The 26,932-nt window shown below is 36.2% G+C and overlaps 3 protein-coding genes across 6 annotated transcripts in view; 2 read left to right on the forward strand and 1 right to left on the reverse strand.

Annotated features, from left to right (window-relative positions):
* Positions 1–1,408: 1,408 nt before the first annotated feature.
* On the forward strand, positions 1,409–9,099 carry Hmgcr (HMG coenzyme A reductase). Of its 4 annotated transcripts, none has more exons than XM_090164109.1 (17): positions 1,409–1,642; positions 5,107–5,311; positions 5,566–5,677; positions 5,743–5,830; positions 5,896–6,086; positions 6,163–6,269; positions 6,329–6,451; positions 6,509–6,675; positions 6,742–7,291; positions 7,362–7,715; positions 7,776–7,861; positions 7,929–8,000; positions 8,057–8,162; positions 8,224–8,330; positions 8,394–8,757; positions 8,830–8,984; positions 9,049–9,099. In XM_090164109.1, the coding sequence occupies exons 1-17, from the start codon at positions 1,617–1,619 to the stop codon at positions 9,089–9,091; spliced, it is 2,856 nt and encodes a 951-aa protein (XP_090020235.1). In that variant the 5' UTR covers positions 1,409–1,616; the 3' UTR covers positions 9,092–9,099. The 4 variants fall into 4 exon arrangements, with proteins under 4 accessions (XP_090020235.1, XP_090020236.1, XP_090020238.1 ...); XM_090164110.1 differs by lacking the exon at positions 1,409–1,642 and adding an exon at positions 2,771–3,131; XM_090164112.1 differs by lacking the exon at positions 1,409–1,642 and adding an exon at positions 3,594–3,793.
* Positions 9,100–10,568: 1,469 nt separating this feature from the next.
* LOC149922930 (uncharacterized) lies at positions 10,569–13,216 on the reverse strand. Its single transcript, XM_090164113.1, has 5 exons — positions 12,961–13,216; positions 12,616–12,780; positions 12,374–12,560; positions 11,662–11,801; positions 10,569–11,601 (listed from the first exon to the last, which is right to left on the reverse strand). The coding sequence occupies exons 1-5, from the start codon at positions 13,067–13,069 to the stop codon at positions 11,279–11,281; spliced, it is 924 nt and encodes a 307-aa protein (XP_090020239.1). The 5' UTR covers positions 13,070–13,216; the 3' UTR covers positions 10,569–11,278.
* A 1,761-nt stretch (positions 13,217–14,977) lies between these two features.
* Positions 14,978–26,932, forward strand: part of Smg5 (Smg5 nonsense mediated mRNA decay factor) — a 23,912-nt gene continuing 11,957 nt past the window's right edge. Inside the window, exons 1-15 of the mRNA XM_090163164.1 lie at positions 14,978–15,286; positions 15,346–15,441; positions 15,509–15,632; positions 15,697–15,859; positions 15,915–16,016; positions 16,112–16,280; positions 16,346–16,456; positions 16,524–16,598; positions 16,657–16,838; positions 17,173–17,411; positions 17,474–17,868; positions 17,931–18,126; positions 18,191–18,272; positions 18,347–18,522; positions 18,604–18,831. Of these exons, the coding sequence (XP_090019290.1) occupies positions 15,216–15,286; positions 15,346–15,441; positions 15,509–15,632; positions 15,697–15,859; positions 15,915–16,016; positions 16,112–16,280; positions 16,346–16,456; positions 16,524–16,598; positions 16,657–16,838; positions 17,173–17,411; positions 17,474–17,868; positions 17,931–18,126; positions 18,191–18,272; positions 18,347–18,522; positions 18,604–18,831 (2,409 nt within the window). The 5' untranslated portion in view covers positions 14,978–15,215. The remainder of the gene's footprint in view (positions 15,287–15,345; positions 15,442–15,508; positions 15,633–15,696; positions 15,860–15,914; positions 16,017–16,111; positions 16,281–16,345; positions 16,457–16,523; positions 16,599–16,656; positions 16,839–17,172; positions 17,412–17,473; positions 17,869–17,930; positions 18,127–18,190; positions 18,273–18,346; positions 18,523–18,603; positions 18,832–26,932) is intronic.

The following is a 26,932-nucleotide window of genomic DNA, read 5'->3' on the forward strand; positions in this document are numbered from 1 at the left end:
GGTGAATAGGCAGTGTCATACTTCTGTTGATCATGTTACTTATGATGCCCTAATAACGGTATGAAGTTCCTTCCCCCTTTTGACTAGCTATGAAGATTGCCTCCCCCTTTGAATTTTTTTTTTTTTACATGGTATATATAATTTAGGTTAAAGTCCACTTAATAGTTTATAAGTGGTCTACAATCATGGCTATCTGACGATGTTATCATTTGGCTATTTTGAATTTGAACTTGATTTGCCATTAATAGATGGCACCACGGCCTCCACTAAAGTCGCTTTTTTTCGAAGAATCGGAAAGATTCATGGCCATCTCTATAACAGGGGCTTTTTCACAATACAGGTGGCAATTATAGAGCCGACAGTTGCTTTAAAAATTACTTAACCACGCCATCCTACTTTACGATTTAAAAAATTACGATACTGCACACAACGCTACTTAACAAGATCGCTAAGTGTGTTATCTTCTCGCGTGTGCAAAGTGCGAAACTTTTTTTTAGCCTGTATGGGATGGAAATATAAAAAAGTTACACACATAACGCCAAGTAAATTCTTGGTCTAAAAGGGAAATTAATTATTATTTAATAAGCGAGTTTCAATAATATCTCACACATGAGCAGTTAGAAGATGGTACTTTGACGTCATACCTCGGTGACCTATGACGTCAGCTTCTTAGGCTTCCCTTTGTTGTGACAAGTACCATCCTAATAATCATTTTTAAAGCTGAAAGATGGCGGTGCGGTTATAGAGTAAAGGCAGTGCTACGTCACACGACGTCACCCATGCTTTTTCCTATTCATAAAAAATTCGCGCCCACAATGGCGGACATGGCCAAAGCTACAGAATGCTACTTCTCTATTGAAACTCGCTTATTAATGAAGTCCTAGACAAATAAATGATATATCTATGATAGAACTTAAAATTAGAGCTCTCTTTTACCTTTTCGCGTTGTGTTATTCTAATAGTTATTTTCAAAAGAGGTGGTCTTCAAGAATTTTATTTATACTTAGTATAAATTCTAAATATAAATAAATAGAACTTTTCCATTGTCTCGTTATTTTTTTGCTCATTCAAAAGATTTATCACTCGAAATAGCGGAAATTCCACTACTACAAACCCACAGCCAGAGCTCAGTGGACGTTGAAAATCTTTAAAATTCTGAAATCCATAATTAAAGAACCAGAAATCAGTCTGCCCTCCGTTTACAGATATATTCCTTAGAAACCCCCGAATAATGGGCGAGAGACAATATTTAGCTTCAACCAATGCCCTAGAAATGATGTATGACGTCATGGGGGACGAAATAAAAAAAGCCCGCTAGAAATCACAAATTGCACATCCTTGTATTTTACCCTGCTGCAGACGGGTAGCTATTAGCAACGAGGACGCGCATTTTCATGAAACAAGCAGAAGCGGGAAAGACGGATGCTCACGTTTGTGGAACTGAAGTAGTTTTAGAAAGATGTTTGCTCGGATACGTTAAGTAAAAACCCGTCTCAATAGATTTCGCCCATTTAAATATTTTAGTAGCTTTTAATTAATTTGGAGTATCAACGAAGTTCTGGATATTTAATTTTCTACACGTTTCCGCGTGACTTCCAATTTTAATATTTGATTTAATGGATACTACTGGGAATTCGATACGGTAAGTTCATTGAGTCTTCTTCTTATTAAACCCTAATAACTCGGTCTAAAGGATAAAGCCATCTTGACCCACTTCGTTTTTAACCGCTCGAATATTGCTCACAACGCTAAAAATACAAATAGAAATGTTTATATCGTGAAGAGGCTGGATTGAAACTCATTGTTTTCAAAAAACTTAATTGGCACCAATTACTATGTCCTCCAATTTATTACGGTTTTCTTAGAATTTGTAGGCCAATTTGTGTACATGTGTTTTGGGTGATTTCTACCAAACTGGAAGGGAATTTTTGATGATTTTATATGGAAGTAGAACAAGATAAAGGAATTCAATGAATGTACTAGATCTATTAGAATATATTTTCCCTTTATTTTGTCAGATTATCAGTGTTTTATGGTAGCGTTGTATATTTTTCGTCAAAAGGTAATGATCAAAACTTTAAAATTGGAACACATGAACCTAGCTCCCCCGGTGACTTATGCCTACTCCGCTGATTGGATTCTGTGTTGTGTTTTGGAATTTACAAGGAATTTTTTGTGGCTCCAGAATAGCTGCGTAACACCACCCCTGGAACTAACTAAAAATAAAGCATTTTCCTAAAAATTGACGAAAACCGCCCCTTTTTGTCGGCTTTTCTTACGAGTACGGTTCATTAGGGCGGTCCAGGCAGGGCGCAGGTAAGCGAAAACCTAAGAAAAATCCCGTTAGCTTAATTATATTTAGTTCTTTGTAAAACAGTCGATCCTAGTCTCTTAGAAGCGGTTTCTATCAAGACATCTTTATTAAGTTTTTTCTTCTCGATTCTATTACCCGTAGTATGCCCTAGTTATTCGCCAAAATACCGCCCGAAAACATTATATTATTTATAAAAGATGATATTCTTTTTACACGGTACCAGGGGGCAAGAAACTTTATACTCTTTTTATCGCGCAACTTTGCACTCTACTAGTTTCTTAAAAAACTACTCCCAACAGTATGTAGTATACGTCACCATTTCCGCATTAAGAGCCGATTGGCTCAACTGGCTTTAATAATAATACATTTTTGTACTTGTATCGCAAACTGAAAATTACGTAAAATAAAAAACTACCAATTACGGTACTCCTTCCGGTGTCCCTGTTAAATATACGGTGATTTTCTGCCCACAGGGAATTAGTTTCGGAAACTGAGTCGTCTTGATGTTTTCTTCTCAACTCCGGAAACGTATATTGACCAAGATTTGGTTAATTGTAAAAACTACGAATCCCGGCCATTTCTCTTTATCTTTGTCGGAAGTGCCACTTTAGATTCATTCTCTTTTGATCACCTCCGGCGATCTTTTGTGACGCGTTAATCAACAGTTTTCTATATCCACTATCGCTCGCTGGAAGGCACAACGTAATTTTCTCAAGAATTGCGTTTACCGGTGGCTTTAAATAACAGTCGGCTCAAAGATTATTTATACCGCTATATATACCGTTTTGTAATCGTTGTACGGTTTCATAAGAGATAGGTAAGCGGCGAATCTATTTCGCTTTCTGTACTCGAATTTCGTGTTACTTCAAATTATTGAGCGTACCACGAGTAATTAGAGACTTACAACACGTTGAATTCTCATTTATTTGAAGTTTCACGTGGATTGTTAAAATATTGTAATATAATCTCATCATTTTGTTGATGGTTATTAGACGAATGCATTCCGCAAAGGGGCGTGCGTACGCGAAATTGATTCGAAGGATCGGTGGTATCAATGTTATTAAAACCCTTTTCGGGTTAGTCGGTATATAGCATAGGAGGTTAGGAAATGGTTCTCTCGACGAGGCACATCGCGGGGACGACACCTATAAATCCCCTCTGATGGCACGCGCGACCGACATTTTGTAATCTCCCGTGTTCCTCAACTACGTCACGATAACTTGTTACGACGGTCAATGTCAAGGCGTATTAGAAAAAGACTCGTTCTAGGCTTTCCGCGCGCTTTCTCCCAAAGTGTCATACTACAATCTCCCGTTTAATTTTGGCAGCCACAGTAACAGACGTTCATTGACCGGCTTTGACCTCAAAGAAGTGGCGCTGTTTTTTTCCATAAAAGTAGACCTATATATACGTTTATAGTGGCCTTTTTTGTAGGAACAAGAAACGCTTGTGGGACGTTTCGAGCGTTTCTCTGAAGTGGTGTGTGTGGTTTAGCGTTTTATTTATAGGTTTCTAAAAGCGTCGAGAGGAATGGTTTTTCCAAAATAACGTATACCACACTACCACCCGTTATTTTGTACCTCTCTCTCTCTTTAATTATCAACTCAATATTTTAAATTCCGACAAAATCACTCGAAAAAAGTCTCGCGAAATGCGACCTAGAAACTAAAAAAAGAAACGTACTATAAATAACGCTCTATTTAAATTTAGTTTTAGTTGTTTTTAACCATGTCGAAAATAGAAATTACAAAGTGCTTTGTTAAATCTGATTTCAAATATTTTACGTTCGATTTAACATTCTATTGTACTTCACGCGCATTTTGAATTACGCGGAAAACAGTTTTGTACTTCTGTCGCGCAAAGCCTAGTGACCTACTAAAAATAGGATGGTTGGTTCCGCGATATCCCCTAAGAGTACAATAACGTCCTTCAAGGTTCCCATCGAAATATTTATGCTGTTGACCTCAGATACCCCCATCCAGAGGCCTACAGGGGCCTTTAGTAGCTATTATACGCCCTTGAGGCAAGTGTATCCCGAGATTGCGCCGCTCTCTGACTTTGACTTCTTCTGAGTCAGTGTGTTTTCCCTCGCCATTCTCATGGTAGAGTAGCCCGGTAATGGGTATCCTAGTCAAAATTGGAAAAAAAAATGGAGAAATTGAGTCCATCATTCGGAAATATTAAGCGTAAGTGTGTTCAGGCTTAAACTTTTTACAACCCATAATCTAAAAGTAAAACCTCACGTTATAAAGATTCCAGTCTTTATTTTCTGGTTTAATATTAAGCCTTGATCACAAGGTTTTAAGCTAAGCGAAAAAGAAAACTCCTTGTACATTTGGGTATTGCGTTGAGGTAAAAGTGTAATTACTTAAATCCTAGTCAATATGCTGGTATGTAATGACAAGACTCCTAGCTGGTTGGTAGTTGTGGCCTGTCTGCAAAATGGCCTCAAATCCTTTGGTATAACAACTGTTGTGATGCTAGCTATATCATTTAATAACATTTAAAGCAAAGAGATAAAAAAGCTTAAAAATAATGTATAATTAGTCAACGCTCCTTTTGAAAAAACCCTTTTTCGTGAAGGTCTTTTATGTAACTATTCCGTGTTATGTTCGTTTTTTTGTTTGTTTATTATTCCTTCAGGTGTTTCAATAAGTCGTGTTTATTAAACTAAAATTTTAACATTTTCTTATTATGTTTACATTATACACTGGTTTTGTGCTTAGGTGATATTTATTAGCTATAGTATCAATTATGTTGAGGATTATTTTTTAACCAGAAAGTTTTTTTAGCTCAAAAAGAAGATTAGACGTTGAGACCAGCTTCTCTTCAGGGATGTTATCTCAAGTGTTCTATAAACATGGGAGAATGTGCGCTTCCCATCCCTGGGAAGTTATCGTAGTATTCCTGACATTGGCCATCTGCATGATATCAATGAGCACGGTCGTAACTGGAACTAAATTATGCGGTTGGAATCGCCATTGTCTAATGGGACAGGTATAACATTAAATATCTTCCTATTATATTTTCACCCTATTTTTCATAATTCCTACGTATTACATACTTTTAATAACATAAATTCAAAGTTTTTTATATTTTAATGTAAATTAGGTAATAAATTTTTTGACCTTGGAAATATTCTGTAAAATTTCCTCCTCTAAAGTGTTGCTGACTTTATTTGAATTAACATTATTTCCTCCAAAAATGAAAATCCTTATTCTATTGAAAAATCCATTTTAAAATTTTCGAAGGACACAAAAGGGGCCGATGCCATATTAATGACCATCGCCAGATGTTGCGCTCTATTATATATTTATCACCAATTCCGTAAATTATACAAATTAGGATCCAAATATTTAGTTGGTAGGTATACGAAATAAGCTTAGCAAGATATTTGTCTAAGATTAACCTTTAATTAATTTTTGAAGGTATTGCTGGTCTTTTTACTGTTTTCTCCAGTTTCATTTTCAGTAGCAGCGTAGTTAATTTTTTGGATGGAAATTTTTCAGAGTTGAAGTAAGGATCCAGCGATTTATCAGCAATATTTTGTACCAACTTACTAATTGTTGTTTTAATTTTAGCGAAGCATTGCCTTTCTTTATTCTTCTGATTGATTTGTCCAAAGCTGGTTTGTTAGCTCAATTTGCTCTGAGTTCAAGTTCTCAGGAAGAAGTGAGAGAAAATATTGCCAGAGGAATGTCGGTACTGGGACCTTCCATCACATTAGATACAATTGTTGAAACCCTGGTTATTGGTGTAGGAACTTTATCTGGTTTGTATTTTTTACTTAAGTTTAATTTAAAATTTGGAATGGACGCCACTTACGGATGAACGTATTTCCTTTTCAGGTGTAAAAAGATTGGAAGAAATGTGCTGTTTTGCCTGCATGTCTGCCCTTGTCAACTATTTTGTTTTCATGACCTTTTTCCCGGCGTGTCTGTCTTTGGTTTTAGAGGTTAAATCAGAAATCTTGTACTCCAATTGAGTGGGCTTCTAATTTCCTTGTCTTAATAGTTGGCGAGAGAACGGGGGCAAGGTCAAGTACCAACTTGGCAATTGGGAAGCTTAACCAAAGTAATCCAGCAAGAACAGCAACAAAAACCCAATCCAGTTTTGCAGCGTGTCAAAGTTATAATGGTAATAGTTGTAATTTGACTTTTCAATGTCCTTCCTTACACTACATTATTCACTTAGTCGGCCGGATTAATGGCAGTTCACGCTCATAGTCGATGGCCAATGACCGTAGAAGGGGCTGAATCCAGTCGTCAAAATCCATACCATCCATCAGGCCTTGCTGATCCAGAGGTACCTGAGCTTTATATAAAAAATGGACCATCCTTTTGGACTCATTCGTTGGAAAGGTAAATTGTAAAGTGATATAATTCCCAACTGTATGGTCTAAGTGCAAAATTAACTTTTTGCTCCAGGTGGATTTCAGTTGGATCAGAACAAATTTTGATGTTCATTTTAGCTGGTGCTCTCATAGTGAAATACATTTTCTTTGAAACAAATGATGAGTTTAAAGGCCATATAAACTCATCTGCAGTTTTAGCTTCGCAAAGCAGCTCATCATCATCATCTTCCAATCGCAACTTATGCCATCACGAATTTTGTACTTCAAATGTTCGAGAAAGAGCCACCACCCATTGTTCCCAAAGTAGTCCCGATCTCCTTAATTTTACACCCAACAATCGTATCAGTGCTGAGCAGCAAAGCATTGACTCCGAATGGAGTTCGCAATTCTCTCCCTCTCCCCTTTCGCCACTACTCTCCCGAAGGCCTCAGTTTCACATCGGAGACAGCTTTGATCAAGATATAAGCTCCTCAAAATCCAGTCATTCGAAAGAGCTTGTTAATGTAGCTTCCCAGACTGAATCATCTCAAATAGCTATACTTGAAAAAACTAGTTCTTCAATCACTTTGTCCGGTAAACCACCAAGGCCTATAGATGAATGTTTAGCATTGTTAAATTCGGAGGTTTGTTAGCAAAAATATGTAGAAATTATCTTTTACAAACTCTAAACAAACTTTGTTTATACCACCTTAGGATGGACCAAATAACTTAACGGTTGAGGAAATTTTTATGATGGTGAAACAAAAGCACATCCAACCTTACAAATTAGAATCGGTGTTGAAAAATCCTGAACGAGGAGTGGCAATGCGTAGGGCTTTGTTGGTCAATGCTTCTAAATGTGGAGATGCTCTTAACAACCTTCCCTTTCAAAATTACGACTACTCGATGGTGTTAGGAGCTTGTTGCGAAAATGTCATAGGTTATATGCCTGTTCCTGTGGGTGTTGCTGGACCCTTGCTTTTAGATGGAAAACAGTTCCACGTTCCTATGGCAACAACGGAAGGATGCTTGGTGGCCAGTACCAACCGTGGATGTCGGGCTTTGTCTGTGAGTATTTTTTAATAGGCTAAGGAAAATTGTTGTTTCTAACATTTACATGTCTAATAGATGTGTGGTGGTGTCAAAAGTAGTGTTGTTCATGATGGAATGACTAGAGGACCCGTTGTAAAACTTAAATCTGCTCAAGATGCTGCGTAAGATTAATTAAAAGCAGTACTTTGTTAGTTTTATCAATATTTGATCCTTAATCGCCTATTTCAGCAAAGTAATGAAGTGGCTTCACAACAAAGAGGGTTATGATATGTTGAAAATATCTTTTGATTCCACTAGCAGGTAACTATTTCTTTAATGCGATTAGGATTACTGGTAATCTACAATGGTTTCTTTAGATTTGCTAGACTGGAAAAACTACATGTAAGGATTGCTGGTCGTTATTTATTCATCCGGTTTCTTGGAAAAACTGGCGATGCAATGGGAATGAACATGTTGTCCAAAGTAACATTTTAGGACTTTTTTTTACTTTTCAATTGAATACTAATAAAAGTGTTATTTATAGGCCACGGAACTAGCCCTGTATAGGCTCCAAGAGGTTTTCCCAGAAATGAATATAGTTAGCTTAAGTGGAAATTTTTGTACTGACAAAAAGCCAGCTGCGATCAATTGGTAATTTTAATTTTTTTATTTCTTTTGTAAATTTGCTTATTGGTGCTTGGCAATTTTTATTAGGTTGGAGGGTAGAGGGAAGTCTGTAGTTTGCGAAGCTGAAGTTCCAGCCCGAATAATTCGCGATGTGCTAAAAACAAACGTTCATTCGCTTCTCGAAGTAAATATGAGTAAAAATCTTGTTGGCTCAGCTATGGCTGGAAGTATCGGCGGGTTCAATGCTCAAGCCGCAAACATAGTTACGGCTATCTATATCGCAACTGGACAAGATCCAGCTCAAAATGTGGCCAGTTCTAATTGCATAACGTTGATGGAAGCCAGTGGACAGTCTGAAGAAGATTTGTACATAACGTGCACAATGCCATCCATTGAAGTTGGAACAGTTGGAGGAGGAACGGTGCTCCCGGCACAATCAGCTTGCTTAGATGTTAGTGATTTTTACTCCTTAATTTGCTCTTTGGTTTGGAATTGTAATAATTAGTTTTTTTGTGTCGTTTAGCTTTTAAATGTTAAAGGGCCTTGTAATGAAAATCCAGGAGAACATTCCTCTACACTAGCTCGAATTGTATGTGGAACTGTTTTGGCTGGAGAGCTGTCTCTTATGTCGGCGCTGGCTGCTGGGCATCTGGTCAGATCCCATATGACTCATAATAGGTATTTGCAATATTCTTGTACAAGGATTTGTTTACGAAAATATTTTAACATTTTAAATGTTCAGATCCCAAGTGAATTTACCCACACCGCCTTGCACCGATGGTTAAATTGAAAATTTTCAAGTCATCTACCATTTTCCCCTTATCTTAATTTTTCAACCAACATAATATAGTTCATTCTGAATAATTGAACTGCAAAGTCAAAGATAAGGTTGAAATTTACAAATCTGATTAAATTAATTTAAAGAAAATAGCTTTTCTCCAAGCCTGAAACAAAGTGTAGTATTTTATAGAAAGTAAAATAGATACTATTGTATTTATTATGTATATATATTATAATCAAACTCTGAGCATTAAAGGGTCCCTGACTCCAGTGCTTTAGAATTGTATATTGTTTTTAAAATTGTTATTGCATAACGTGTAATAAGAAAGATGAGATGAAATAATAAAATTAAAATTTATATAAAAAAAACTTGTAAAGAAAGTCATTAAGGTCATGTGCGAATACTAAATCTCGCCGGATACCGAATTGGCTAAATTCTAGTTGTGGCCGATTTCTTTTAGTCGGCTTCCAAGACGACTTAATTTTGGACAGCATATGACTTTTGTGATCTGGGGTACGTTCAGCAGAGCTCAGCGAGAAAAATTCGCTATTTCCAAAAATATTAACCGCTGAGATTTGTCGTCATAATGACGTCGTACTTCATTGAACGGTTTTAAATAAGTCATTGGTGTTTCCGAAAATGGCGGCCAGATATTATTCCGGGCCGGAAAATCGAAAAAAACGAAAACTATTGTATTTAATTGCTAATGAATTAACTAGTGATGATTTTATTGAAGAAAATGTTGGAAACGTTTGTGGTGCTTCAAACTTTTCAAAAAAAATTAAGGAGGGAGTAGTAATTTCATCATTAATAATAAATAACTCTAAGCCTCGGTCTACTCCCATACGAATTTCAGATTATGTTGAAAAAATAGTGCCTTTTTACACTGATCGGGATTTTAAATCTCATTTTAGAATGAGTAGGACTGCTGTTGCAGTAAGTGTACTACTTATTTTCATTCTTTCTTTATTTACATTCGTAGAAGCTGCATCAAAAGTATATGGATTTATTTCATACACATTTGCTTCTATGATGAATAAAAGTAAACAAAACTAATTTCAATTTGTGCATTAGGAATTAATCAATATTTATGGAGGAGCTGTTGCTAATGAAAAAATGTGCGTTGCCATACCAATAGAGAAACGGGTGTTAGGTTCGTTGTGGCTTCTGTCAACACCTGAGTCATTCAGGAGCATTGGAGATCGTTTCGATCTATCAAAGGGAAACGCACATTATGTGTTCATTGAATTCGTTCGAATAGTGTCAAAATTAAGACAACAATACATTACATGGCCTACTACAGAAAAAATGAACCAAACAATGACAGTCTGCGAAACAAAATATGGTTTCCCTATGACAGTTGGTGCAGTTGATGGCTGTCACATCGACATAAAGGAGCCAAATGAAGATAAAAATGCGTACTATAATCGTAAGAAGAGAACATCGATATTATTACAAGGTAATTTAATTTGGATGTGAACTTTTGTTAAAAATATTATAAATATTTATTTTTCATAGGCATTTGTAATGAAACATTAATATTCATTGATTGTTGCTGTGGATGGCCTGGTTCTGTCCACGATGCGAGAATGTGGCGTTTGAGTGCGATTTACCAGTTCCTCAAAAATGGCTTAAGGAGTGTTGATAATGGGCACATTCTGGGTGACAGCGCGTACCCGCTAGACAAATTCGTAATGACTCCTTTCAAAGAAAATGGACATCGTACAATTCAGGAAAGAGCGTACAATACTTGCCATAGTTCAGCTCGCCAGATGATAGAAAGGGAATTTGCGTTGTTAAAGGGCCGTTTCCGCAGACTAAAATACTTAGACATGTCTTTAGTAGCTGAAATTTCAGAAGTGATTATGACTGCATGCATTTTGCATAATTTTATTTTGAGGCACGATGGAGATGATGATGTGGGTGATTATATAGATGAAAATTTTGAACATGTAACAGCTGAAATAATGGAAGAGGCTGATAATACTAATTCAGAAGCTGCAAAGATGAAAAGAAATGATATTGCAAGAAATATAAGGCTTCCCAGACAATTGCAAGACATTTAAAGCTGTCTTAACACCTATGTAAAATTTGGTTATGCATTTGCGAAATAAATTTTATTATTTCTTGAAGTTATTTGAGCTTTGTTAAAAATTACTTAATAAAGATAGTTATCATTTCTACATTTTCATTAACGAATCAACCATTTTAGACAAAACTTCATTTTTTTATCTAATCTTTTCAAAAGTTCATTTTGAAAAGTTTGGGTTTGTTCAAAATTTTTTTTCTCCGTTTCTTCGTTTTTTTTTGACCAATCAAAAAACCAGTCTGGCACATCTTGGGAGCGCTTAACTTTTCTCTTCTTTTTTACTTGCACTACAATTGATTTATCTCCCACTTCAGATACAGATGGTGTTGACGATGATGAGGAAGTTACAATTGAGTTTAATGATGATGATGATGAGTTTAAAGATAGAGATGAACTTGACGGTGAAATAGAAATACTTGTTGATTCTATATTTAATAACCAATATGTTATTAAAAATTCCTTCACAAATATTGCAAAATAATTACCAGATTCTCCAATGGAGTTAAGCAAATTTTTTGGAGAAATGGCATGATCAGCGGTGAAAATAAGGTCCATTTCTTCAAAATAGGCCCAAGTTTGTCTTCCCTGGCCTGTTTTACTGGACTTATCTTTAATTTTTTTATAGCTATAACAAATAAATAAAATATTTTAATGTAGTAAGTCTTGTTGAGACAAACAAATACAGGTTGCATGCAAAGGCTGGAATACCATAGGATGGACCAGTCGTGGGTTCGAAATGTCGTACGCTGGAACCAGCTTAGGATGGAAATAGCGCGGGATGAATACAGCGAAAGATGGAATTTGTCTAAAACAGACTCGCCATGGCATTGAAGCGTCACAAGAAGCTTCGGTTGGGAATGGCGTAAGATGGAAAATACTCAGGGTGAAAACGTTGTACGCTAGAATCGACACGTTGGTACTAAACAACTCAGTAAGGGAATTTCTACTATTTAAATGTAGTTGAGTACCAAAGTGTTGGTTGCGGCGTAGGCTGTTTCCATCCTACACCGTTCCTCACCTAAGCTGCCTCCATCTTATGACGCTTGCATGACATGCCAAGTCCATTTTAGGCAATTTCCATCCTATGCCGTATCCATTTCAAACTATTTCTATCCCATGCAGGTCACAACGAATGATGTTCCCATTATATGCAGGTCCAGCCTGTGAAATGCCCCCACAAATACATAGTCAACGTACGTTCCTTTCAAATTTCTAAATTTGATATCAAGATCATCTGCTGTCCAATAATATCCCTTTTCTTCCATTTCTTCTGCTATTTTTCTCCACACATTTTTTTTCTTCCTCGAATTATCCATCTCGTCTTTGTATTTTGAATACAAATCAATAAGTAGAAGGATTTGTTTAGCTTCCCATCTTGAAGAACCTGTGATAAAATAATTCTTGTTTCATAATTGTTAGGTTAAAAATAAAAAACAAACCCTTATCATTTTCTTGATCTTTTTCTAGTTCGAGCACATTTTCACTGAACGTTGGCTGTGGGTCTAACTCCGTTGGTTGTGGGTCTAACTCCGTAGTTGAAATATTTTGGGGTTGTATACCAATTGTTTTTGCTTGTTCTAAGCAAAATCTTGCAAAACTTTCGTCTAAAAAATAAAACAAAAAATTAATTATAACGTAGTTCCTTTCTACATCCATGATAAAATTAACCACGTGAAAGCATGCCCTATGACAGTAAACAATAACAAACGCCAAGGCTTAAAGATATACGATGGATTACATTAAAAAGACAAGTGTTATAATTAATATATCAAACAATAGAATACCTCTTAATATCCTTGCGTGATCTCCGGGTCTCACGGCAATCATATAACAATTTTTATCATTGTCAAGGAGCGCAACTTCAATTAACTGCTCTTCAGAAGAAGTCGCCATTTTCTTAGATTGGCTACGCGTTTTACGTCACACTAACTAAAAAACCGACTCTTCGAGCCGATGACTTGATGGCTCATCGATGAGCCATCGTGACGACAAACTGGAAACGCAAAAAAGCGTACAGTGAAAAATCGATGTCAGCGCTTACTCATCGGTGTCAGCGCTGAGCTCTGCTGAACGTACCCAAGGGCTAAGTTCAGCAGCAGTCAACGGAAAAAAAAACCGATGGATTTGATATTTTCCACCGATGAGCTTTTTCGTCATAATGACGCCGTAAGTTGCTGAACGCTTTTATTCAGTAATCGGTGTTTTTTAAAATGGCGTAGCTTTTATAGTAGTTTTACGTCAGAAATGACGTCAGTCATCGGAAAAACCGACTCTTCCAGCCGATGACTTCGGCGAGTAACCGATGAGCATCGTGACGTCAAAACCGGAAACGCCAAAAAGCGTACAGTAGGCAGAGATAGGCAAAAACCAAATTTCCGAGCTCGCGCTCTTCTCTTTCACAGTGAGTAGTTCGAGCACACGCTCGCGCTCATCTCTTTTAGTACAAGAGGGCAAGCCCACGCTCACGCTCATCTCTTTTAGTACAAGAGGTCGAGCCCACGCTCGCGCTCATCTCTTTTAGTACAAGAGTGGTAGCCCGCGCTAGCGCTCTTTTAAGAAGAAGAGCTAGAGCTCGCGGTCTGCTAGAAATGAGAAGCGCCCTCTCTCAGAGGCCGATAGATTCTGGGAAATTCACATTCAGAAAAAGCACCACGTGATGTGAATCGTGAAGAAAGGCGGGAATCAATTGTTTTAAATTTCGCTCTCTAAGGGTGGCGCTGAAGCTCGCGCTCGCGCCCTTCTCTTTTATCTCAGAAGCTGAAACTCGTGGTCTTCTCTTTTATTCTTAGCGGCTGAGCTCGTGCTCGCGCCTTTCTCTTTTTTTTTTCCAAAGGATGGAGCTCGCACTCGCGCTCTTCTCTTTTTCCCCGAAGAGTGGATCTCGCGCTCGCGCTCTTCTCTTTTCTCCGGAAGAGTGGAGCTCGCGCTCGCGCTCTTCTCTTTTTTCCCGAAGAGTGGAGCTAGCGCTCGCACTCTTCTCTTTTTTCCCGAAGAGTGGAGCTCACGCTCGCGCTCTTCTCTTTTTCCCCGAAGAGTGGAGCTCGCGCCCAAAAATAGCTCTCGGACTCTTTAGAGCCCAGAGTCCGCCGATCTCTGACAGTAGGAAACCGATTACTAATCGGTGAGTTCGATGAGCTCTGCTGAACGTACCCATGGACAAGTTGGTGTCGACCCAAGGCATGACACCAGCACACACAGCAAAGTGACAGCACTAGGTGGTTTTTTTTCGCTTGTCCGAGGACAAAAAGTGTAAACTTTTTAATCTAGCTTTGTCGTCTGCTTAAACTAAAACATGACTCGTTTAGACCTCTTCGCATGAGGCAAGCTTTTTGTAAATAACCTTTAAACTTTAACTACACCCTTCTTACTCCCACTCTTTTTTTTCGTCAAGAAAGAATTGGAGTAAAATGACGTCTTAGGGTTACACTTTTTAACTTGCTCAAAAAACCGAGAACAGGCGAAAAAAAACCACCTATTATATGACTACGTGACTGTCCAAATTCTTAGAAGTTAGACGGCAGAAAATTTCGCCGACTTGCAGCTAGCCGACAATTAGGCGAAAACTATTCGCTAGTTTTGGAGTAATTTTTAGGAAATAGCGAGCAACTTCAACTACAGTTTGGCTGTATGGAAGACGTTGGTAGTTTGGGGTAAAAAGTGTACTCTTTTCGTCCCAAAGCGAGCAAATAGTTTTGGCTTATGAATCAAGCTTGTCGTGAGTGACGTAACTATGACGTCGTCTTCTATCCTACGACACACAACTAGAAGCTGTCTGCTTATTGCAACAAAGTTTATGGGGAAACGTGTTGCTTTTTCTTTCGTATGACTCGAAAAACTCAAGCAAGAATTTATTTAGTTATGTTTCTAAGGTTAAAAGAATTTAAATCATGATTAAGTTTATCAATGACATCGTAGTCGATAATGACCTAGAACAATTTAACGAGAGAAATAATCTGGATATTTTGCACGAAGTCATTGAGGTGGGCCAAGGCCCGTTTATGGATAGTTGATTTCACCATAAAATGTGAAGAAGTGAGATATGAGGAAATCATCAGAACCTTTTCCTTCTGGGAAATACAACACTTGCGAAGTTTCGAAGCGATTATATAGGTTCGTAATCAAATGTTTCCCATATATTGAATTAAATAAATCTAACATGCTGCTTTTAGAGGTGCTTTGGAAGCAGCTCGTCGTCTTGAAGATTATTTACGAAATGCCTTGCAACAGGACATTTTGGGGCCAGATGTTACATCTTTGCGGATGAGGTACCCTGACTATAGAAATCGTGCAATTTCTGATGTTTAGTAGTAATAATAATCACTAATCTTTTAGACTTAAAGATTACTGTGAAAGGTTACTATTCTCAGACCCAATAGAGTATGGGAAAAAAGCGGAAGAGCTTATGTGGAGAAAAGTCTATTATGACTTTTTTCAGTATTATAAGCAACTGAAGAAGGTATCAAAATCATGAATCATTGTACTTTTATGTTAATGCTTATTAACTTTTCAATGACTTTCAGAAATTCCGCATTGCTCAACCAGACCCTAATCTACAAAACTGTCTATTAGCTGGAATAGGGAATTATCACCATTTGATTCTTAGACTACAAGCAGAATACCATTTGAACTTAGAGAGCAAAATAGATATACCGTTTGTTTGGCAACAAAGAGGAATTAAGAAAGGTAGAAGCTTGTAACTTATCCTAAAAATATTTAATAAATATTTTATCTTACCCAGAACGTTGGAAAAAACATCGTCGATCGCTAGAAATTGAAGATAGCTCTAAAATATGGGCTGAACAAATGTGCCATCGTTTCTTAATCTGCTTGGGAGACTTGTGTATGAATCAATTTCCTTTTATCTTGCATTGCTGCGTACCGCAAAGCTTAGACTTTTCCGCAGTTAATCTGAGCGTTTTACCAAAACTATTTTAGCTCGCTACTTGAGTGATGCTGGTGATCTGGGTAGTTCCATTTTGGCGAAGCGTTACTATTACCAAGCCTTTTTTCTTTCACCCACATTTGGAATGCCCTTAAATCAGTTGGGTACTCTCTCTGGTACTAAACATTATGGATGCGAAGCTCTCTACTATTACATGAGATGGTAAATTTTATAATTAAATTATTTTTGTTCTTTTGTGTTTAAAAGTAACTTTAATTTAATTTTAGCTTATTAAGTCAACAGCCATTTGATGGTGTTGAAGGTAATTTGTCTTTATTATTTGAGAAAAACAATGAAACTTTTAAAGAAATTGATACTGCCGAGGATACTTCAAACGAGTAATGACTTATTTTTTTTTTTGTTACATGAAATTTAAGGTAATTTTCAAATTTAATATTCTTTTAGAGTTGAACTCTCCAAAAGATTTGCATCTAGGTTCCTTAAACTTTGTGAAAATTTTTACTATCAGAAAGATGAGAAGTATGTTTGTTTTTAATTTTATTTTTTGCCTTTTTTATAATTTTAATTATTTTTCCAGTTTACAAAGTTTATGTCAAGATGTCCTTAAAGATTTTGATTTGTGTCTTCAAAATTTGCTCAATAGACCTAGAGAAATAATATCAGTTGACGATGATAGTCCGAAATCAGAGTTGAATGAAGATACTTTTTTCAAAATTATTATTGTTTCACTCATTTGTTTTACAAGATTGCAGCAACAAGGTAATGTAATTCCTCTACACCTAATGGATAGTTTTAGCGCGTTTTAATATTAGCTGTGTTAAGTAACTAAAAAAGCTGAGCGCTGAGCTCAACGGTCAGCATTTTTTTACTGAACGGGTTTTTTGACGTCCTGTTGCCCGTCAGTTGCCCGTCAGTTGAGCAGGTTTATCCGTTGCTCAACGGTCATGTGACGTTGTAGAACGGAGTAAGGCAGTGTCAAAATTGTTCTTCAATATCCTACGTTACATTAGCAACGGTCTCAACGAAAATAATTTTTCAGATACTTCGTTGAGAGTTACTGTACGCAGCCATTAACATTAACAATAATTTCCAGGAAGTTCAGTTGTATCTGCAGCAGCAGCATTCAGCTTATCTTTGCTTTCTCACGTTGTACGTCACTGTGTCAAATCGCTTAGTCGCAAGCTTTTGAAAGAAAATGTCATCAATTCTATGACCAGCTTAGAAGAGGAAATTGCTAATAGCGGGACATCCGGTACAGTAACACCTAGAACAGCTGTTCAAACACCGATTAATGACACGGAAAGACTGAAAGATATATCTAATAATCAATATGTAAGTAAAGTTAAACTAACATGACTCACTTGCTTTTTTACAACTTATAATTATTTTTGTAGAATATAAACTCGAATGTCAAGGATGAGCAAAATCAGAAGAAAAAAAGAATGAAAAAGAAAACAACAAGAAGAACCATCACAGAGCACCTACGTAAAGCACGACGTAGACGTAACTGCTCTAGTACGAGTCAAGAGGACTCTGAAGATGTGAGTGAAGGAGAAGTAGAAAAAAACAGCACATCAACTCACGATGACGAAGATGATGAAATTCTGGAAGGAACATCGGACGATGAAGCGTGCGCCATCAACTCTGATATCAGTGATACTGGGAGTGTTTATTCCTCGAGTGATGAAATTGAGAGTGAAGAAGAAGATGAGACGGAGCTTGAAGAGGGGAATGACAATTCAGTGTCCAAGAAAAGTTCCGAACCACCGCTTTGCAACGGAACTGCTCAGTATGTGTTTTAATTGGAAACCATATTTATCAAAAGTGATGCTAATTAAGGTTTAATTTTAGTGATAGTGATGTAGAGAGTGAAAAAAATCAAAATAATCCATCGAATCAAGCTAACCAAGCTGTTGAATGGAACAATTTGGATCAAAATCCGGAGGAAATTTTTGAGTATTTAAAAACGGAAATGCTCTTATCTGCTATAAAAGTCCTTTCTGATTGGTTGAAAACTAATTCTGATATCATATCAGCTTGTGCAGAAGTAAACCGATGAGATAAATATTAATTTTTTTGGTAATAATTTTAATAGTTTACTTTTAATTCAGAGTTCCAAACCAATGTGGAGCCGTTTCGTAGAGTTGTTAAATTTACTTGTTAAGAACGAATCAAAACTACTTCTAGTCAAAGGTATCTATTATAAGTTTTTTTGAGACTTCTTTTTAATTCTATTTTTACCTATTGGTTTTTTTTTTTCGTCGTAGATTTTCAAGATTGTCGAGTTAAAGCGCTAAAACCTAATCAAAAACTAATTTCATGGACTCAAAACCATTTTCTTCCCGAGGATCTCGAACTTCAACAGCTCAGCCCTCTGGTTAAGGCGCACAATCAAATTCAAAAACATAACGAATATAGTCTGAAATTATCTGACTTTGAACAGGTAAAGTGTTTCTTTGTCCATTTAACTGTTTTTTTTTAACAATATTTATTATTGAATTTTTTTCATTGCGGTTTGGCTTAGGTCTTTCTACGGGTAGAATGTTTAATTCATTTTGGATTTGTTTTGGCGGAATGTCAAAGTACAGGGGTCAGATATGACTATCAGACGTGTGTTTTTGAATTTTGCTCTCAACCAAAGCCAGCTATTTCAAACCAAAACACACCAACCAGATTTAATGGAATTAGCAAGAATGTCAAAATCAGGAATGACAAAGTCAATGGAAATGCAAATTTTTCACCAAAAAGCCCCGTAAGTTTTGATTTCATGTTAATTTTTTTTCTCTTTAACTTGAATCTTTATGATTAATATTTTGAGGTAAAAATGTTTATTTCTAAACGCAAGTGTCTTAATTCAATTTCTGGATTTTAGGTGTGGGTTTAAAAATAAACATCGCTTTTAAATTAGATTTTAATGAAAGACTGGTGCGTCAAAATTCTAAGAATTCTTCCCTTGAGAGTTAGAATTCTCACTTCTCAAAATTTTGACCGCCTTCTCACAGGAGGTGACGTAATCTCTTCTCAAGAGTTTTCTTGAGAAGAGCCTCAAGGGGGGGGGGGGGCGGAGTAAATAAATATGGAAGATAATATTCTAGTCAGTCTACTTGATGCTGAAGAAAATAAACTATGATATTTTTGTGGACGAAAATAACATTCGGTTTTCTCTGAAATTCAAGTTAACTTCCAATGAAATATTTCCATTTAAATTATAATTAAAATGTTTTTTCCTTCATATATTGTCGTGAAATCGTATAAAAATTAATTTGTTGTCAAAGGCTTAGTTTACAAAATTACAACGTTCGTAGCATTCTCGAAAGCCGCCATCTTTAAAAGAATCTTTTCACATTTGACGCTTTTTAGCGAGTTCTCACGAAGAACTCTTCTCAAAAGAAGAATTCCTTCTTAGAATTTTGACGCGCTCCAGATCGGATTCTGAGTTTTTTTTTTAAGCCACATAAATTTAATATCTTGATAATAGATGGCAGACCCAGCACTAAAAGTATAAGTCTTCGAGATTTGGCTTTAGGCCCGAATTTTATGTCTCCTGTTTTTGAAATTCGCGTAAATAAGAAAAATTGATCAGTAATTAATGATAATAATTCCGCCGTTTGATTTTTCCTCGTTGAAAAGGGTCATTGGACATTTTGTAAAAAATTTGACCATAATCGAACGTCATTATAATGGAGAATAATTATTGCGCCATAAGATTTGTAAAAGGGGGGCGGCAATGTTTTTCCTAACATTTTTTAATTTAGTTTTGCCATTCGGTTGGGAAATTACAGTTATAAAGTGCCCATCTGACAGTTTAAAGTGAATATGACTTGCCATATTTATGGTGGATCGTTTCTGTTAACAAGTTTGGCGCTAGTTATATTTAAGGGTTATAGTAGCAAGTATTTTTAACATAGAATTTTAAAAACGGTAAAGACAATCACGTCGCAGCTTAATAAAGCAGACGATAGGTTAGACCACGGCCATCTTTGATCACGTGCTGTTCGCGCTACTACGACCAACACATTCGTCGAAATTCCGCGTGCAAGGATTTTCCCCCTATAAACTGTACTATAATGTGTAGGTCAGCGCCACGCTCGGTTGTTATATTGACCTCAATTTAAAAGCTATTCTAAAAATAATAATCCGCTAGGGGCGCTGACGTCATACACATATTTTGCTCATAGGTTAACACAGAAACGTCAACGAATTAGATGGCCGCTGTAGCGCGAGAAATCAAAGTTGGCCGTGGTTAGACCATAGAAATAATAAATTATAGAGAGGAATGGAAAGTCGGTCGCATTTCCAACTTCAAGTAGATTAGGCCTACTCTTTTCCGGTTAAAGTTTGTGACGTAACACGGTCATTTCTTCTGTTGTCTGCTACAACTTCGCATAGATGTAGTTCGGTTTAAAAAATTCTAAAGTCTAACAATTCCATTTTTAATGGAAATTATCGATTAATATTATACTTTTAATTTGTTCCAATCGACGATAAATAATTTATCGGTGATTGGAACAAATTAAATGCATAGACTAGAAAAGGTAAATAATTTTTGCGTCAAACGCTAAGGCCTAAGCTTTAAAATTTGATAAAATTTATCACACATTAAATGTGTTTTCTGTTTAGATTTCTACAACACCTATTCAAAATTTAACGAAAACCATTACTTATAAATAATAATAAATATCTAATAAAATTAATTTAAAGTAAAGTAATGTAAATACTCTCATCAACGTCCCGCGAAATCCTGATTCCCGGATCAATGATAAAAGAAATAAGAATTTTAATCAGCCAATGAGAGTGTAGAAACTGAAATTATTGTCCTACTTGATCAGCCAATAGAAAGCCGGAATGCAACCGTAAGTAAATAGTTCTAGCGCGTAGCTTTGAGACGTGAAGATTATTTTAATTCCTTGTCGAAGCTACACTTTCCGTTCCTCTATAATTTCTATGGTTAGACTATTTCGTTTCCCAAGTACTTTAGCGCCATTTTAGATTGTTTGTTTACTTGCGGTACATTCCATTCTTTACAATATATTTTTATTCGGATTAGTATTATCATAAGTGTATAATATAGTTATATAAGTGTGACACTTTCTATTCTTCACGTGCTTAAGTTTTACTGAGAGCTATTCTCAAGACAAGCTGCATTACGGGCTTCGTCGCCGTTTTGCGTCCGCTTGCTCCCGCGTCACACGTAGCCTTTGACAGCGCGTCGCTAGTGGGAGATTTTCTTCTGGTGATGGCGTCACTCCGTTACTGGCTCTCGGTAAAATATTCCCCAAAGTGACAAACTTATGGATAAATATTATAGACTTATGGTACTATCAAAAGTGACATAATTACCAAAAGTGTGTCAATCGGACCTATTTCTTAATGAATATTACGAGCGAAATACAAGTTGGGAGGGAAGGAAGTTAAAACCAACAAATAACGCCTCGTATTGAGGAACAGAGGAACTAAGTAGCACTGGTCAAAGTTAGTGTATTTTTTGATTTTTCGTCGTTCTGCGGAGATGTTATCGCCATCTACCTACGATATAATACCATAGACTAAAAAAAGATCCAGAAAGGCAACAATAAATAGTCTATAGAGTAATATCACAGTGACGTATGTCGACGTCACCCATGCTTTTCGTATAGATAAAAAACTGCCCTCAAAATGGCGGCTTTAGCCCAACGCTACATAGCGATACTACTCTATTATGTGGTCGATCTCGAGTCGAGCATTCATTAAACCTTTAGCATACGAAAGAACAGGGATTGTCAGACTTTTGGGTAATTATGTCACTTTTGGTACTATCTAGGTAATTTAACTTTGGGGCGTACATTTTAACTTGTGGTGAAAGATTGTTTAACTTTATTCATCAATCAACGGGAACACGCGAAGGTATATGTTACAAACACATATCATTAGCAGTATAGTGAAGTGGATACTTCCGTATTAAGAGTTATATTATATACTTCTGATCAACTAAACCCCCGTTTTTCAATTTTCACAAGCTTTTAAAATATTCAAAACTATCCAATCGTACCCATAGTCTAATTAGCGATTCCCTTATTAAATTTACAAATGCCCCACTAATTATTTAAAGATTGTATTTTTATTAACTCCTCAATTTAATTGTAGGCCTTAGCCCAACTGTGTCTACTTTGGGAAAACTGATAAATTAATTAATTTATATGGCTATCGTAAATTGTCAGTTGGTTAATGGCTGAAATATCGGCGCTTTTTTTTCACCCATCCATGTCTTTTAATCTATCTTTAATAACGCGTCCCCCAACCATTTCCATTTATCAAATTGAAATATTATTTCTGGTATGTCGTGGAATATTATATATTCCACCAGACCCCGCGGGTTATTCATTTTACGTGCTCGTTGATTCACGCCTAGGTTCTCACGAAACTGAAAGTCATTAGAAACATAGCCTTCTTTCCCCCAAATTAAGCAAAGCCGTCGGCCAAAAGGGGCTGGTTTGAAGAATATATACCCTAGATCACGTGATGTCATACAATTAAAATAAATTTGTCCGTTGCCCCAGGCTTAGTACTTAGAAACCAAAAAAAAGGGTTGGGGGACGTTATTAAAACGAGTTTAATATAAAAGTTGTTTCAGGATTTAAAAAGATATAAAAAAATCACGGGGAGGGGAGTCTTCATTAATGGGGGGAAATAATTATTTGATATATCTAGAATTTTAACACGGTAGCGTAAGATTAATTTATAGGGAATTTAAGGAGGGGGAATTCGAGATTTTTTTGATGTGGTAAATCGTGTTGGAAATAATAAGTTATTTTTTGATCGGGAAATTAGTACCATTACACCTTCGCCCGATTTAATGAGAAATAAGTGAAGAAATTCAAACTTGTTTTTTATATATTTTTTTAATTGCGATATTGTGGGCTTAAATGATCAAGGAGAAAACTTACATTAGTTTTAACTAGAAGTTGATAATGTAACACTTACGAGATAAGAATCCATCTAAGCCACGAAACATGAACCTTCGCAGGCGAGGGGCAGGTCACTTCCTTGATTAATGACCCCCTCAAAAGATTAAATCCGATTTAATTGTGATTATTTTGATTAAATTCAAGTTAATCACGATTAAGTTGTTTAAATTCAAGTTAATCACGATTAGAATGTTTAAATCTGATTTAATCATGATTAAAATGATTAAATATGTTTAAAATGATTAAATCTTGATTAAAAAAATTATATCGTGATTAGTATGATTAAATCGTACTTTAGTTTTGATTTTAATGATAAATTTTCTATTCGACCGATTATATTGATTAAATCTAATGAAAAAGATTAGATCATGATTAGAATGATTAAATATCGTTTAAATGATTAAATCCTGATTAAAATTATTATAATCATCATGATTAGAATTATTAAATCTCGTTTAAATCGTGATTAGATTTTCTAATGTTGATTAGATTTTTTAATCTTGATTACCCTGATTTAATCATTTAACTACGATTAAGACGCACCCAAAATGGAGGCAGGTTCCAATTGGTGCCATTTTCCCGCCAAAAAGCGGAAGGATACACCGTAACACGGCTGTAAATTTAACGTCTGTATTAAACCGCCTACCAATGTACTAATAAAGTCAGGGCACCCACCTGGTCCCTAAAATCGGGATTTGGTCCCTAAAGTACCCTATTTTAATGAAATTCAGTTTACAAAAAAAGAAAATCTGAGAATTTTACTGATAAAATATTTCGAACATAGCAGGGTTCGCAAAAAACCGGCTTTTAAAAAATTATAATGTTAAAACCAGTTGTAACCGGTGGTTTAAAATGGTTAAAATAATAATAAGAAAATGCTCAAATTGCTTATATCTAGCCCTCATTACTTCGCGCGTGACAGTACCTTTACATTGTGATGTATAGCAGACTTATTTACCCGCTTTTATACCCTAACGTGGCCGCGTATTTTCACGCTCAAAATGAATTTTAAGATCCCCTAATTGCTCATTACTTACGACGAAAGTTTTCTAAAATAAATTTGACTTTTAAAACTTATTTTGAAAAATCAGCGAGAGCTTGCGTAGATCCATGTTTCAAGCGAATGACATTTAACAGGATAGTTCTTTAAAAGATTATATTGCTTACTTCTGGTTAGACAACGACTTTAAAGCTAATATATCGGGTTATATTATCGCCTCTGGCTCGCTAAAAAACCCGAAATATTTTTTTTATTTCAGATTCATTTATATACCTTAATTGCCGCTTTCGGTGATAATCTTAATTACGTTTGAACTGAACACTCGATTGTTTACAAACATTCAAGCGTAAAAACGATAAATTTAAATTTAAACCGGTTCTAAACTGATAGCCCGAAATCGTACGACTCAGTTTTTATAAATTTTATTTGAAAAAAATGGTGTTCAAAATCAACAACCTTGGGACTTCCAATTTTTATCCGAAACTAGTGTTAATTTAAAGCCTGAAGCAGATTTTTTTAATATATATTGTAGATAGGCCAATTTACGGCCCAAACTCAAGAGTTTAAAGTAAAAAAAAACACACTATTTTTTATACTTCATAAAAAAAAACAAGCTAGGGTATAAATCTAGTCCTCATCAAGGCAGGAGTGATAAATGTGAGGGTTGAACCAGTCAGCCCCCCTCAGACACCGGTGATTTTAAGCCCCCATTTAACACCCCCCCCCCCAAATTTCTCCCATACCTCATTCACGGAGCAAAATTACGATATAATGTTATATAATAAGTCAGTTCTATGCCTTAGTACCCGAGGCGAGTCTACTCGTAACGTCGCTGGCGTTAGAACCCTCGTAAACTTCACCCCCCTTTTCAGGGTCGCCTTCGCTTCGTGGAACGTTTGTCGTAGGATTCGCCCCGTGTTGTGGATATAGGGACTTACAATTTTGTTACCGGTATAATAGATAGATGGCGGTGGTGGCGGGATAAATAATGATATAGAAAAATATTCGGAGGGTCGGGGGTGAAGAGGCGGTGCTGGGACTACCTTTACCTATTGCTCTTCGGATATATCAGGGAAGGTAGGTATGAAAAGATAGAAGCCGCAAAATTAGAGAGTACAGTGCCGCCGTAATTCGTCCCGGACGAGCCACGGCCGACCGTAACCTTCACCCGATAATACGAGGCCACTTTTTTGGCATCCACGCCTACTTTCCCCCTCCGCGCCGGACCAACTGGCGCTTCTGCACCGAAAATATTTCCTACCATTATAGTTTTTCTTACGTTACGCTTTTGAAATATTGTATTGAACTTTACCCGCGTAAAAAATCTATTTTGAAAGTTTAGCGAGAAATATTACCCCATTAGTCCAAATCACCTATTGAAATATGTACCCAAATACACCCTGTATAGAGGCAAAATCTTTTTATAAATTTACGAATCACCGAGAGCTGCCCCTCCCCTTTGGTTCCGATATATTAATTAACTAGAATGGCGTAGATTAAAACCGGCTTTCTATAAAATTCGTAACCGCGGCTTTAGTTTGTTCTCGTCTGAAAGGTGCTGCCATCTTTTGTGTGAAGCCTTTGCCAATCTTTTCCCATCGTTATCGCCAATGAGTGAACCCATTTTTCCGGACTAGTCTTCCATCCGGACTTGAATGGAAAGTTCGTTTTATTAGCCTCGTAGATATGACAGCACCCTCCTACTTCGAGCGATACTCGCGTAACGCCTATTTCATCATTAATCTTACTACGTCATAAGACCTCCGGCGATTTTTGTAAAATATTAAACCTAATCCACGTAATTATTCTCGGGTCTCCCCCTTTAATTATAAATTGTTATTAGAAGATTTTTTTCTTTATACCCCACGTATAAAATTCCAACTCGTAAAATCCGCGGTTTCAAATTACTTTTTTTTATATTCGCCAGTTTTATAATTTTGATATTTCTTCGACTAAAGCCGAGGGCGTTTTTCGGGGTGTTTTATAGCTTTCGGGAAATAATTAAAGTATTATTTTTTAATTATCTTTAATTAAGGGCAACTTGGTGATGATATTTTAATAACGCCATAGGTGTATTTTACTAGGGTATGAAAAACAGTAATTTAATTTGAGTTTGTGTAGAGATAGCCAGAAGGGCTACGTTTCAGGAATTTCCACCGAATTTTATAAGTTCTAGATAATTGGTAATGCGAAAGATAATTATTACTAAGAATTGAGGCTCGCTTTGTTTTTAATATTATACCACCCATTCAAATTATTTGTTTTCTTTGTATAATTGATTAGTAGGTTGAGGAGAATATTTTAATAGTGTTAATTAGAAAAACTGGTTGTTTTTACGCTTAGTTTTCCCCGGACAAGTTTGGTTCTTGACCTCGCCGCCACTCGGCTGACCTTATAATTTTAATATAGCTCCCCACTGTACGTTTTTTTATATTTAACCACTTCAGTCGTAAGAACACTCAAAATTCCTTTCTACAATTCGCCAATTACGGTTACAGTCACCCGCTAGCGAAGGAAACTCTTTGAGAGGGTGGATTAAGCTTTATATATTAGTATCAGCTGACTCTCTTAAGTGGGTACAATAGTTTCGCTTCTTTTCTGAAGTGTCTACTTGAATATTTTCTTCATATTTTTTTACGTCGACCTAAAGAGTTCTTGTATCCGACTAAAGCACTTGACAATTTTGGGGTGGATTTTTTCCCTTTTGTATTTTTTAATAGACTAAATTATAGCCAAGTACTTTGATTTTTTTAAATGTTTTTTTTTCAAGGCAAAGATGGTAAAATACATTAGTGTTTTCATTTAAAACAGGTTTGCCATAATACTTAAAAAAATTCAGGAAATTTTAAAATGGATGTAAAAGTCGGGGAAATGAAATAAATCGGGGAATTTATTTTTGGTTTAAAAGG

This window comes from Leiobunum rupestre, chromosome 11 (assembly GCF_980474605.1).
Source record: "Leiobunum rupestre chromosome 11, qqLeiRupe1.1.hap1, whole genome shotgun sequence".
Classification (NCBI taxonomy): Eukaryota; Metazoa; Arthropoda; class Arachnida; order Opiliones; family Sclerosomatidae; genus Leiobunum; species Leiobunum rupestre.